This window comes from Typopeltis vanoorti, chromosome 4, assembly GCF_054136105.1.
Source record: "Typopeltis vanoorti isolate ZY-2024b chromosome 4, IOZ_Tvanoo_1.0, whole genome shotgun sequence".
Classification (NCBI taxonomy): domain Eukaryota; kingdom Metazoa; phylum Arthropoda; class Arachnida; order Uropygi; family Thelyphonidae; genus Typopeltis; species Typopeltis vanoorti.
Window position 1 is genome coordinate 28,199,405 of NC_143552.1, and position 14,194 is coordinate 28,213,598.

The 14,194-nt window shown below is 35.7% G+C and overlaps 1 protein-coding gene across 1 annotated transcript in view; it reads right to left on the reverse strand.

Moving 5' to 3' along the window:
• Positions 1-14,194, reverse strand: part of LOC150107184 (uncharacterized) — a 646,985-nt gene that overhangs the window by 285,456 nt on the left and 347,335 nt on the right. Inside the window, exon 15 of the mRNA XM_090391664.1 lies at positions 8,691-8,826. Coding sequence (XP_090247790.1) covers positions 8,691-8,826 — 136 coding nt within the window. The remainder of the gene's footprint in view (positions 1-8,690; positions 8,827-14,194) is intronic.

Sequence of the window (14,194 nt, forward strand, 5' to 3'; positions counted from 1 at the left end):
AAGCTGACTTATTTGCCAGGAACTTTTGATATGCTTTCTTCTTTTCCTTCACTGCATCTTTAACTTCCTGTGTCCACCATGGAGTTCTGATTTTTCTATCCTTGCAGACAACCTCACCACATGCCTCTCTGGCTGAATCAATCAAGGTTTTTTTCAAGGCTTGCTACTGAAGAATACCTTGAATAGTTTGGAGGAAGAGAGAGAGGAAAAGCAGGGGTAGAAATAATACTCAAGAAGCACTTAGGCAAGAAAGTAACCACAACAATCAAACAAGTGACAGAATCATGGCAATTAGCAACCAATCTGAAGTAAACCTGAACATTATAATAGTCTATATGCCTGGACACAAAGATGAAGAAATAGCTGAAATGTATGAGAAAATTGAAGATATATGGAACATATTCAAACAAAGAGACAACACAATAATAATAATGGGAGATTGGAATGCAATCATAGGAAAAGGAAAGGAGGATAATACTGTAGGAAAATTTGGAGTAGGAAAGAGAAACGACAGAGGACAACATATAGTAGATTTCTGCAAACGGAAGGAATTAATAATCACAAATACAATATTCCAAACACACAAAAGAAGAAGATACACCTGCAAGGCACCCAGAGATACAAATAAATATAAATACCAAATTGATTATATAATAGTTAAAGAAGATTTAAAAACCAAGTCAAATTAAGTAAATCCTTCCTAAGAGTGATGTTGATAGTGACCCCAACCTTGTATTAATGAAAACACAACTGAAATTCAAAAAACAAACAAAAAAAAAAAAAAAAAAAACACAGAAAGATCAACATATTGAAACTAAAAAATGAAAACATCAAAAGACAATTTCAGGAGACCACCAAAAATCTAATACAAGAAAATACAAAGCAAAATGCAAACAATAACGATAAGTGGAATCAAATAAAAGACAATATCCTAAAAGCTACTAACAAAGTACTAGGAAGAGAAAAGCAAAATATAAGAAAATCATGTGTAACTGAAGAAATATGAGATTTAATGGAGGAAAGGAGGAATACAGAAAAAGAAGAACACAAAGAAAAATACAAGAAATTAAAAAATCTGAAAACAAGAAAACGTAAGCAAGCAAAAGAAGAATGCCTCCATGAAGAATGTAAGAAGGCAGAAGAACTGTTTAATAAAGGAAATCTAGAAACAGCTTATAACCAAATAACAAAAATCAGCAGCAAACTGAAAAAGCCATACATAATAATGCCTTAATACATGAGAATGATAAACTAATTATTAATTCTGAAGAAATATTACAAGAATGGAAAAAATATCTTGAACACCTGTATCAAGGGAGAAGAAAGGAAGAAAATGACACAGAAGCTGAAGATAATAGTGGATCATCAATAACAAAAGAAGAATTTGGAAAAGCATTTAAAGACTTAAGCAAGAAAAGCCCAGGAATTGATAACATCCCAAATGAAGCCCTTCAAAATCTGGATGAGGAAACAAAAAATGATATATTTGAACTAATATCTAAAATATATGAAAATTGAGATCTTCCAGAAGACTTCACAAGATCCCTGATAATACCAATCCCCAAGAAAGCAAATGCTGTCCAATGCAACCAACACAGAACAATAGTCCTAATTACACACATTAGCAAAATCATATTAAAAATAATACAAAATCGAATATATAAAAAATAGATTCACATCTAGAGGAAAAAGGATTCAGGAATGGAAAAGAAACAAAAGAAGCAATACTAAGCCTGAGAACTATAATCGAAAAAAGAATGGAGCTAAACCAAAAAACATATATATGCTTCATGGATTTAGAAAAAAGCATTTGACAAAGTTAATTGGAAGATGATGTGGAATATTATGAAGAAAAGTCACATCGACTATAATGATAGAAGATAATCAAACCGATATATGTAAGACAAATGGGATACATAAGAACAAATAATAAGGAAGAAACTGTACATATTAGATGTGGAGTAAGACAAGGGTGCAAATTATCACCTTGCTCTTCAAACATCATCTTCTTCTTCTTCTGCAGCTTCTCTCACTTAAGTGGGGTCACTGTTGATGAGTCTCATCCACATCCTCCTGTCTTGGGCTGTCACCACATCCAAGTTCTTCATCCTCAAGTCCTCTTCTACCAGCTCCCTCCATCTCTTCTTTGGCCGCCCATGCTTACTCCTTCCTTGCACATCCATCTGCATGACTCTTCTTCCTACATATTCGTCCTCCCTCCTCATCACATGACCAAACCATCCCAACCTTGCCTCCTCTATCTTTGCTCCAAAGTTCGTAACTTTCAATGTTCCCCTCACATAGTCATTTCTCAGACGATCCTTTCTGGTCACACCGCACATCCACCTAAGCATTCTCATCTCTGCTACTTTCATCCTGCTGATGTTATTTTTCCTCAGGGCCACAGTTTCTATAGCATACGTCATAGCTACTGTCCTATAGATTTTGACTTTAAGATTGATCAGCACCCTCTTATCGCATAGCACTCTAGCCATCTCTCTCCAGTTCCTCCAACCCACTTGTATCCTGCATCCCACTTCCTTCTCAGCTACTCCATCTTCTTCCACTGTTGAACCTAAGTATCTAAAGTCTCTCACCTTCCTGATGACATTTCCTTCCATCTGTCTCATGGCCGCCACCCACTGCACAACACATATACTCTGTCTTACTTCTGCTCAGTCTCATACCTCTCTCTTCCAGTACTTTTCTCCATCTTTCCAGTTTAGTTCCCACTTCTTCTCTTGAATCTGCACACAGCAAGACATCACCTGCATACATTGTCCAAGGCGCATCTTCTCTCACCTCCTCCGTCACCACCTCCATCACAATATTAAACAGAAACGGACTTAATGCTGACCCTTGATGCAAGCCAACAGTTACTTGAAAACTTTCTGTCTGTCCCAGACAGGTCTGAACACTTGTCATCACATTTCTGTACATCTCCCGCACCAACCTGACATATTTCTCCGGAACCTTCTTCTCCCTCAGACAAATCCAGACTTCTTGCCTTGCCACTCTATCGTATGCTTTCTCCAGATCAATAAATGCCAGAGGTAGCTCCCGTTGTTTTTCTCGAAACTTTTCCATCATCTGCCGTAACCCAAAGATAGCATTTGTTGTTGATCTACCAGGCATGAAGCCAAATTGTTCCTTTGCAATCTCCACCTCCTTCCTCAATCTTCCATCGAGAACCCTTTCTAGGATTTTCATTGTGTAGGACATCAACTTTATTCCTCTGTAATTTTTACAGTCTTGTGCATACCCTTTACCCTTGTAGATGGGGATAAGAGTACTCTCCCCCAATCCTCGGGTATATTTTCCTCTTGGCAAACTTTCATGAACAGGTCCCACAGCAGGTCAATTCCCCCCCCCCCCCCCAAGTGCCTTCCATGCCTCCACTGGAATCCTGTCATGGGCCCACCGCTTTTCCATTCCTCATCCTCTTCATGGCCTCCGTCACTTCCATTCTACTGATGTTCTGCACCATCCCCTCAGAAGGCTGCCCATCTTCTCAGTGATTCCTTGCATTTTCCACATTCAAAAGTCCCTCAAAGTATATTCTCCATCTGTTTCTTATGTCTACATCATCATTCATCAAATTCATGATATATATACCCTCAGTGGGTGTAGAGGATATGATTGTATTACATGAAAAATTTACATCATTGCTAGCTTCCTATCTACAATTTTCCTCCAAATCAGTATGTTAAATGTCAAGACTCCAATATTACCAAGTCTTATAGTTCTGCCTTCTAAGGCACTTTTTACTGTATCAATCCACCTATATCTTGGTCTTCTTCTGGGTCTTTTTCCTGCCAACCTGGCAGAGAACATTTGTTTTGCTAATCTTCCCTCTCCCATTCTGCTTAAGTGACCATACCACCTGAGATTAGCTCTGCTAATGCATTCCTGGATGCTGACAATATCAAGTTCTTTCCCAATATCCTCGTGTTTAATATGATATTGCCATTGATGCCATCTGTTCATGCCCCTAATCTTTCTCAAGACTCTCACATCTTTTGCCAAGTGTTTTACTTCTAACCCAGCTCTCAGATCCATAAGTTAAAATTGGTTTAAACACTGTCTTGTATATAGCTAATTTAGTGTTTTGACTAATTTCTCTCTCTTATTCAATATAAATTTATTCAGTTGATTCCCTACCATACAAGATTTGTTGATTCTGCTGTCTATTTTCATATTTAATTTACCGTCTTCACTAAAAATTGTGCTTAAGTAGCTGAAATGTTTTACTTGTTCTATAAGTTATTCATTCACAATGCAGTTGATATTTTCAATGTTTCTGCCTATTTTCATTGTCATTGTCTTTTTAATGCTGACCTTCATACCATATCTATTACAACAGTTATTCAATTTAGTCAGGGAATCTTGCACACTTGTAGCAGATTTATTTAGAAGTATAACATCGCCTGCACAAAGTAAAGAGCTGAGATTAACTTCCAATTTTGATATCAGGTTTAATACCACTTTCCTTCATAGTGTGATCCATAGAGATAATGAATAACAGAGGGAATAATGTACATGCTTGTCTCACACCAGATTGAACATTAAACCATCTTCCTGTACTTCCTTCAATTCTAATTGCTGACTTACAACCCAAACAGAGACTAAGTATTGCTTGATATAATGCTCCAATGACACCACATAACTGCAGTGTATTGAATAGCTTCTCTCTTGGCACCCTGTCATATGCTGCCTTTTCCAGATCAACAAAACTTAAATACAGATCTTTGTTATATTCCCATGATTTCTCAACTATTTGTCATAAAGTGAAAATCTGATCCTGACAGCCTCTATTTGGCCTGAATCCAGCTTGTTCTTCAGCAAGCTTTTCTTCCACAATCCTTCTCAACCATTTCTCAAGTATACTTGCGTAAATCTTACCAGAAACACTCAGTAGAATAATACCTCTGTAATTCACACATTCCGTTTTATTTCCATTTTTACAGATGAGTATGATGAGAGCTCTACTCCAGTCATCCAGAATTCATCCCTCTGTCCAGACCCACTGGAACTATGCAGTGCAGCCACTGTAAGATTTTATACCTCCATATTGGAGCATTTCTGGTCGATTATCATCTACTCCTGCTGCATTTCCACATTTCAGGGATTGCTTTTTTATATTTGCTTTTTACTTCAAGTATGGATATATATTCCTGATTGCATGCCTGGTCAGTGTTTTTTACCACTGTGCTGTCACTGATTGTTTCATTAAGCAATTTTTCGAAGTAATTACTCCATACTTCAAGAATATCTTTTTCTTCCGTTTTCATGTCACCTTTATCATCTCTAATTCCTTTTACAGCACTCTTTCCTCCATTTCTGAGCTTCTTCAACAACCTTCACAATATCTTGCCACCTTCTTGATATTTATTTTCTATGTTCTTAACAAAGTCTTCCTATGACTTTTGTTTAGCGAGTTGTACACAGTGTTTAGCTTTCTTACATTTGTCTCTGTATTCTTTAAGAGCAAAAGCTGATTTATTTGCCAGGAACTTTTGATATGCTTTCTTCTTTTCCTTCACTGCCTCCTTAAGTTCCTATGTCCATCATGGAGTTCTGATTTTTTTTCTATCCTTGCAAACAACCTCATCACATGACTCTCTGGCTGAATCAATCAGTGTTTTCTTCAGGGCTTGCCACTGAATCTCCAAGGTTTGGTTCCTGTTCTCAAACTCTTTCATTTTTTCTTGAATAATGTTTTTATATTTTAGTCTATAGAGTTGCTCAACTTTTATTCGCTTTAAAACTTTCTTATGTGTTCTTCTTTTGAATATGTAATAATTCAATTTTATTCTGCTCAAGATTAAATGGTGATCACTTCCAATTTCAAATCCTCTGTACAGTCTGGTGTTCTGCACCAGGGAGACATCATCATTATCAACAACAGTGATGTCTTTGTTATATTCTCATGATTTCTCAACTATTTGTCTTATAGTGAAAATCTGATCCTGACACCCTCTATTTGGCCTAAATCCAGCTTGTTCTTCAACAAGCTTCCCTTCTACAATTCCTTCTCAACCGTTTCTCAAGTATCTTATAGGAACACTTAAATCTTACTAGGAACACTCAGCAGAGAAATGCCTCTGTAATTCTCACATTCAGTTTTACTCACTCCTGGATTTTTACTCACACAAGTGTACCTTAATGGAGAAAGAACAGGAATCCATTATTAACGTGAAGAATTGCTGTTCAGAAGATTATTATTATTCGTGACACCTCCAAGGAGTCCAAAGACTCGTTGCAGGAGGACACCCATTGTACAACTTTCCATCTCCACCACTACACTGAACCTCTACTACCAATCATCTACATCAGCGCAATCTACCGCCCACCACCACAACTAGTATTTTTTGTCTGTAAATTGCGTGTATTCTGAAGGGCCGATTTGTCTGTATAAGGATGAAAAACCCGAGTTTCCGGGAGAAAAAACCCTGCTACCTCCATATGAGATTAATTAACTCACCTTCGATTGAAAAAGTTCATATAAAAATTCCTCCAGTCATGGCGAGACTCAAACGTAGGCCTTTTCCAATTGAAGGGCGCAGCGTACCATCGTTCTCCCAATTGCACTAGGGAGGTGCTTAATTGTCTTAACTGACAGATAAAAAGTCTCTCAAACTAAATAGCTCAATTACAGACGCAGTTAAAGACCACAGAAACACAGAAAAGATAGAAGAAGATGATTAGGAATGGCTATAAGCAGCTTAATGAAGAAAGAACTGAGTAAGTCAACAAATCTGAGTGCCTGGGATTCATTATTTATGTGTGAAGAATTGCTGTTCAGATGATATCAGAAGAAGATTAGAAATGGCTAATACAAGTCAGAGACTTGTCTAAAATCTGGAAGGATGGGCCTACTGTTTAAGAGACTATGGTCTTTATTTAAAGCAATAGATGACAAAACTTTGATGTCTGGTACTTCTCTGTCCATTCTTTATCAGGATGAAATAATTTAATATCAATTTTTGTTCACCATTCCAACTATACCTTGTGATTCTTTGGATTTGTCTTTTCTTAAATCAACTGATTCCAATTTTGAGATCATTTCAAATGCAGAAGTCTAATAAACTTTATGCTTCATCATTTCTTTGACCAAAACCAAATGGCTCCATTATCTTTTCCAACCTGTACATCAAGATCTCCTAAGATGATTGTGTTGTTATTCTGAATACCCTCAACCAACTGCTCATCAAATAATGTCTTTTCCTCCATAACCAGGTGTGTATATCTGGGTTAAGTGAAATTTGTTTTCCATTACATTCAAATACAATCCTGATTATCCAATCACTAATTCCATCACACTTTCTAAGTCTGTCATTTACTTCTTTATTGATGATAAAACCAAACCTTTCTTTTTTTTTTTTTTTTTTTGACTGGTTACCCACTCCTTTGCAAAACAAGACACAATTACCTCTTAAGTTCCTTTTTCCTTGTTTTATCAAATTTGTCTCGCTTCCTTTAACTTTTTGACTCACTCTCCCATATTTTGTCAATGATAGCTATAGTATCTTTAATGTTATAACTCTTCCAGAATTCTTTTAAAGTTGGCTTGCCTTCTCCACTTGTTGTCACAAAACATTGTTTACATGTGAGCTGAAGATGCTTTGACTTAAGGTTTCCAATAAAATGTTGATCCAATGGTTCAATAAATAAGGCATGGCAGTGTTAGGAAGGCAAAATTTTCACTTTTATGAATATCCTGAGGAATACTCAAGATCTAAGCTATGAGCTGACACATCAGCAAATAGGAGAACATTCTTCATCAAGTTCTTAGGATGTTCAGAGAATATCACTTTGGTGCTAGCATAAAATAATTGACAAATCAATCTTGAAAATTTCACAGTTCACCCATACCTTTCAATTGCTACTTTTGAGAATCAATGGAATTTGAAACTGATCTAGGGTTCCCGAAATGACAGATAAGGGATGGTTTCATTATTTTAAAGTGTACCTAGGCATTTGATCCCAACAAAAATTAGACAATATTTTATTGCTTTGTGTCCTTCTGTTCATCTTCATCCTTCATAATGTATGTTCTCTGGAGATCTTTTTCCAGAAGACACCAATTTCATTAAAGTTGAATGCTTGAGAAAGTTAATAACTTTATACAGGTCATTAAATTTTCCCACAAATTTGTTAGTTGTCGCTTTTATTGCTGATGATGCTTATCTATACCTCATAGTTCATTTGATTCCTGTTTGATTCTTAAAATTCATAAGTATTCTTTTAAAACTTGCTTTAAATTTGACTCTGCAACTTTAATCTTTTTTTCACAGGATACCTCTAACCCCAGATATAGTCTTAAAATGCAAGAACTAAAGTCCTTTCATAACTAAGGTTCTTGAATGCCTCCCTTCCCCTTCTTCACTTATTTACAATTTAAACAGTTTCAATTTCACTACAACTAAGGAGGTGCTGCATCCTTAGTTTTGGTGCCTCCTATTTATAGCAAGAGTTCTCTAGATGCAGGTATAAAGCCAGAGAAATATCAGAAGACTTAAAACTTATCTTTTAATCAAATTTTTCATTAAAAAATAAACATAAATGAAAATCAACATTTAGACTTCCTGTATATTTCAAACAAAACATTTATTTTATAGCAAGCAGTATAACTTCAAATTAATCAGAAACCAATTCAAAAATTATAAGATGATAAAAACTATATTTACACATGATTCATCATAAATTTCTTCATCATACTCGAGACTTGTGGAATGGCTTTTCTGTAATAAAGCTTTCTGTATAATTTGAAGCCTTTTTTCCATTAGCTTCTCTCCATTTTCTTCAATTGTTTTTAAATGCTTCCTAAAATTAAACCATCTTCTTTAATTATGAGATTAGAAGTATAAAAATTTAGTAAATCAAATGTAACATTAATAGAAATATCTTGGAAAGCACTACACAGATTAAATGAATAAATGATTTTTATGAATAATACTCTTCACTTAGTTTTATCTCAGATTACATTCATCAATCAAGGATCATTTGATATGCTGTCTAATAGTTTATGAGCTGATATTGTTGAAATATTCAATTCATGATAAAGTGACAATGGACAGTACCAGTAGATCATATATTGCCCAAGTGTTTAATATTAAAATAATAATAATAATAATCTCTAATGATGGGCTCTGAATTGCACAGTTAACATCTTTGAGAAATTCATGCATAATTTTACAAAATACAGGGTAATATGTACCTTATCAATACTTTGCTTATCACTGGATGACTCTGCACAGTATTCATATACAGTGCTGTCCTGTCTGAAATGAGAGTTTATTATAACAGTGCTTGCATTGGTGAGTCAACTGCATTACCTTTGATACAAATTAAAATTATTCAGAAATTAAGTACAACTCCTTTTATTTTTTCCTGAAAAACAGAGGTGGAATTTCAGAGGCATTCTTTCATTAAGATGCATTCATCCACTAGAGAAAGGCAAGGAGAATGAAGAATAGCTTCATGTTCTTTTAATATTTTGACACTTCTATTTGTTCTTATTTTCCATTTTCTAATAATTAAAATGTAAACTTTTACAAAAATTTCAACATAACAGAAAATTCAAATTTTTCATTTAATGTTTACTAGAAGGGTCACTAAGGATCAAATCTAAATAACGGGAAGGAGATCTCCACATTGCCTTTCAGGAATGCACAGAACCGACTTAATGTTCAATCCTCACTTTTATGCAGTGCACCCCCATTAGTAGGTATCTACTAGGTATCGAATGAAGAAGCATGGGCTGGCAATTTGGGACTTAGCGGACCAGATTGTCTCTCTACTGGCTTAAACCACAAATGCATTATGATGGTATAACATGATGAGATTTCATGCTGGCTAGGACACTGCCTGGTTAAACAAGCCCCCCCCCCCCCCTCCTCCCAAACTCCTTCTGTCAGGGAACCAGGGTGAACAGTGAAAAGTCAGCTAGTGGAACAAGCTCCAACTCAACAGCTAGAAGAAGAAGAATAAACCCAATGTCAGAAGAACTGGAAATAGGCACCATCAATATAAGGAGTATTAATGGAAAGGAATTGAACTTGCAGAAGAATTCGAAAAGTGCCATATGGAGATATTTGGCATTAGTGAGATAAAGAAGACAAAAATAGGTGACATCTTACTAAATAATAAGTATAGAATGATATATTCAGGCAATAATGATCAAGGAGAGGAAGGAGTAGCAATAGCATTCAACACCAAACACGAAGATAAACTTCTTGATTGGAAAGCAGTTTCAAGTAGAGTTAAAAAAAGTTGTATGTGGTACTTGTCAGACACAGAAACCTTATATCAAATCACAGAAATCTTAAATTGTGAATTAATCAGTGTTTTCTTTAGAGTATGTTACTGAGTCCCCAAGTTCTGGTTCTTGCAGTCAAACTTCTTAATTTTTTCTTTAATCATATCAGTATATTAGAGTCTATAGTTTATGTCTAAAGCTACTCAACTTTGATTCTTTTAAAAACATTTTTTTTTCTACATACTTTTCAATAAGATATTCAATTTCATATAGTTCAAAACTAAACGATTATCACTTTCTATTTCAAATCTGCCATACACTCTTGTCCTGAACAATTGTGCCAATATCACTAACAAAAATAATGTCGCAAATAAGACTTGACTTAATTTGTGTCTTTCCTCAATGTAAATATCTTTATTTTGGAGCATCAGGTTAAAAATCCATTAGTTATATACCATTATTAATACGACCAACTTTTTCTTTGTGTCAGCTGCTTCTGAAAAACTGCTTGAAAAATTCCACCATTTTTAACTTAGTAGAAGCCTGTGCAAGACGATTGGTGCAAAAAAAAAAAAAAAAAAAAAACTCATCATCATCATCAAATTCCTGACATGTACCCTCAAGGGGTGTACAGGATATGATAGTACTACATGAAAAATTTACATCATTACTGACTTCCTATCTACAATTTTCCTCCAAATCAGTCTATTACTTGTCAAGACTCAAATATTATCATTATCAGATCTTATATTTCTATCGTCTAAGGCACATAGTACCGTATCAATTCACCTATATCTTGGTCTTCCTCTGGGTCATTTTCCTGCCAACCTGGCAGAGAACACTTGTTTTGCTAATCTTTCTTCGCCCATTCTGTTTAAGTGACCATACTACCTGAGATTAAGCTAATGCATTCCTGGATGCCGACAATGTCACGTTCTTTCCTAATATCCTCATTTTTAATATGATATTGCCATTGATGCTATCTGTTCATGCCTCTAATCTTTCTCAGGATTCTTATATCTGCGGTCTCTAGACTTTGGTCAAGTGTTTTAATTCTGACCCAGCTCTCAGATCCATAAGTTAAAACTGGTTTGAACACTGTCTTGTATACAGCTAATTTAGTGTTCTGACTAATTTCTCTCTCTCTTATTCCATATGAATTTATTCATTTGACTTCCTACCATACCAGCTTTGTTGATTCTGTTGTCTATTTACATATTTAATTTACCATCTTCACTAAAAACCATGCCTAAGTAGCTGAAATGTTTTACTTGTTCCACAGTATCTCCGTTCACAACAAAATTGACATTTTCAACAATTCTACCTATTTTCATTCTCTTTGTCTTTTTAATGCTGACCTTCATATCATATCTATTACAACAGTGATTCAATTTAGTCAGTGAATCTTGCAGACTCATAGTGGATTTATTGATAAGTATAACATCGTCCGCATAAAGCAAAGAGCTGACATTAACATCTCCAATTTTGATATCATGTTTAATACCACTTTCCTTCATAATGTGATCTATATAGATAATGAATAACAGAGGGGATAATGTACATCCTTGTCTCACACCAGATTTAACATTTAATCATCTTCCTGTACTCCCTTCAATTCTAAATGCCGACTTACAACTCAAATACAGACTAAGTATTGCTTGATATAATGTCCCATTGACACCATATAACTGTAGCGTATTGAATAGCTTCTCTCTCTTGGCACCTTGTCATATGCCTTTTCCAGATCGACAAAACTTAAATACAGATCTTGGTTATATTCCCATGCTTTCTCAACTATTTGTCGTAAAGTGAAGATCTGATCCTGACAGCCTCTCTTTGGCCTGAATCCAGCTTGTTCTTCACCAAGCTTTTCTTCCACAATTCTTCTCAACTGTTTCTCAAGTATGCTTGCATAGATCTTGCCAGGAACACACAGTAGGGAAATACCTCTGTAATTCTCTCACATTCAGTTTTATTTTCCTTTTTATATATGGGTACTATTACAGCTCTACTCCAATCATCGGGAATTCGTCCCTTTGTCCAGGCTTTCTAAACTATGCAGGGCAGTCACTGCAAGACTTTTATATCAACATACTTCAGCATTTCTGGTCGAATATTATCTACTCCTGCTGTCTTTCCACATTTCAAGCCTTTGATGGCTTTTTCTACTTAGTATTGATATGTATTCCTGACTGTATGCCTGTTGAGTGTTTTTTTACCACTGTGCTCTCACTGCTTGTTTCATTTAGCAATTTTTCGAAGTAATTACTCCATACTTCAAGGATATCTTTTCCTCCTGCTTCTCTAAATACCTTTAGAGATTATCATCTCTAACTCCTTTTACAGCACTCTTTCCTCCATTTCTAAGCTTCTTCAACAACCTCCAGAATATCTTACCACCTTCTTTATTTTTATTTTGATGTTCTTGCAAAAGTCCTCCTATGACTTTTGTTTAGCTAGTTTTACACAGTGTTTAGCTTTCTTACATTTGTCTCTGTATTCCTAAGAGCACAAGCTGACTTATTTGACAGGAACTTTTGATATGCTTTCTTCTTTTCCTTCACTGCCTCTTTAACTTCCTGTGTCCTCCATGGAGTTCTGATTTTTCTATTCTTGCAGATAACCTCACCACATGCCTCTCTGGCTGAATCAATCAGGATTTTTTTCAAGGGTTGCCACTGAATCTCCAAGTTTTGGTTCCTGTTCTCAAACTCTTTCATTTTTTCTTCAATAATCTTTATGTATTTTAGTCTACAGTTCACATCTGAGAGCTGCTCGACTTTTATTCGCTTTAAAACTTTCTTAATGTTATTCATTTCATACGAAATTCAATTTTATCCTGCTCAAGACTAAAAAGTGATCGCTTCCAATTTCAAATCCTCTGTACACTCTGGTGTCCTGCACCAGGGAGAAAATATCACTATGAATAATAACATAGTCAATGAGACTTTTCTTATTCCTTGCCTCTTCTCTCCATGTGAATTTGTGCACATTTTTATGTTGGAACATGGTGTTAGTAATAACCAGTCCATGTCCTGAGCAGAAATCCAACAGGTATTTGCCATTATTATTGGCTTTGCTCTTTTCTCCAAATTTTCCCAAAATATTTTTGTATGTCTGACAATCATTTCCTACTCTGCTATTTAGATCCCCAATAAGAACCAACCTTTTCTTTTTCATTGTGTCAGTTGCTTTTTCTAAAGCATAGAAAAATTCCCCCACTTCTACCTTAGTAGCCCTCTATGGGACCGTAGGCACAAATAAGTCTCATTGTCCAATTCTCCATTCTGATATTTGCTCACATCACTCTACTTGAGACTGACTGCCATTCAAGAAGATTTGCCTCGTATTTTGTGTTGAATACTATGGCTACTCCTTCTTTTCCTTGATTGTCATTGCCTGAATATAACATTTTGTATTTATTGTTCAGCAAGACCTCACCAGTTTTGGTCTTTTTTGTTTCAGTCACCCCTATTATTTCATCTGGTACTTATCTAATTCCTCAGCTAGCTCCATTTCTTTGCCATTCAGGCTTCTTATGTTGATAGTACCGATCTTTAACGCTAGTGATGTTGAGTTGGGGTTTGTTTTCAGATTTGTTCCAGTTGCTGACTTTTCAATGTTCACCCTGGTTCCCTGGAGAAAACAATGGGGGTCTTGTTTAACCGGGCAACGCCCCAGCCGGCATGAAATTTTGTCATGTTGCACCATCATTTTCTATATTGGTTTAAGCCAATAAGAATGCAATTTGGTCAGCTAAATCCCAAATTGCCAGCAAATTCTCGTTCGTTCAGTATCCAGGTAGATACCCAAAAAGGTGCACCACGAGAAGGTGAGGATTGGACATTAGGTCAGAAGCCCTGGTCGGTTCTCTGCATTCCTTTAAAGGCTATGTGGACGTCTCCTCTCAGTTATACAGCTTTCTCCATTTCA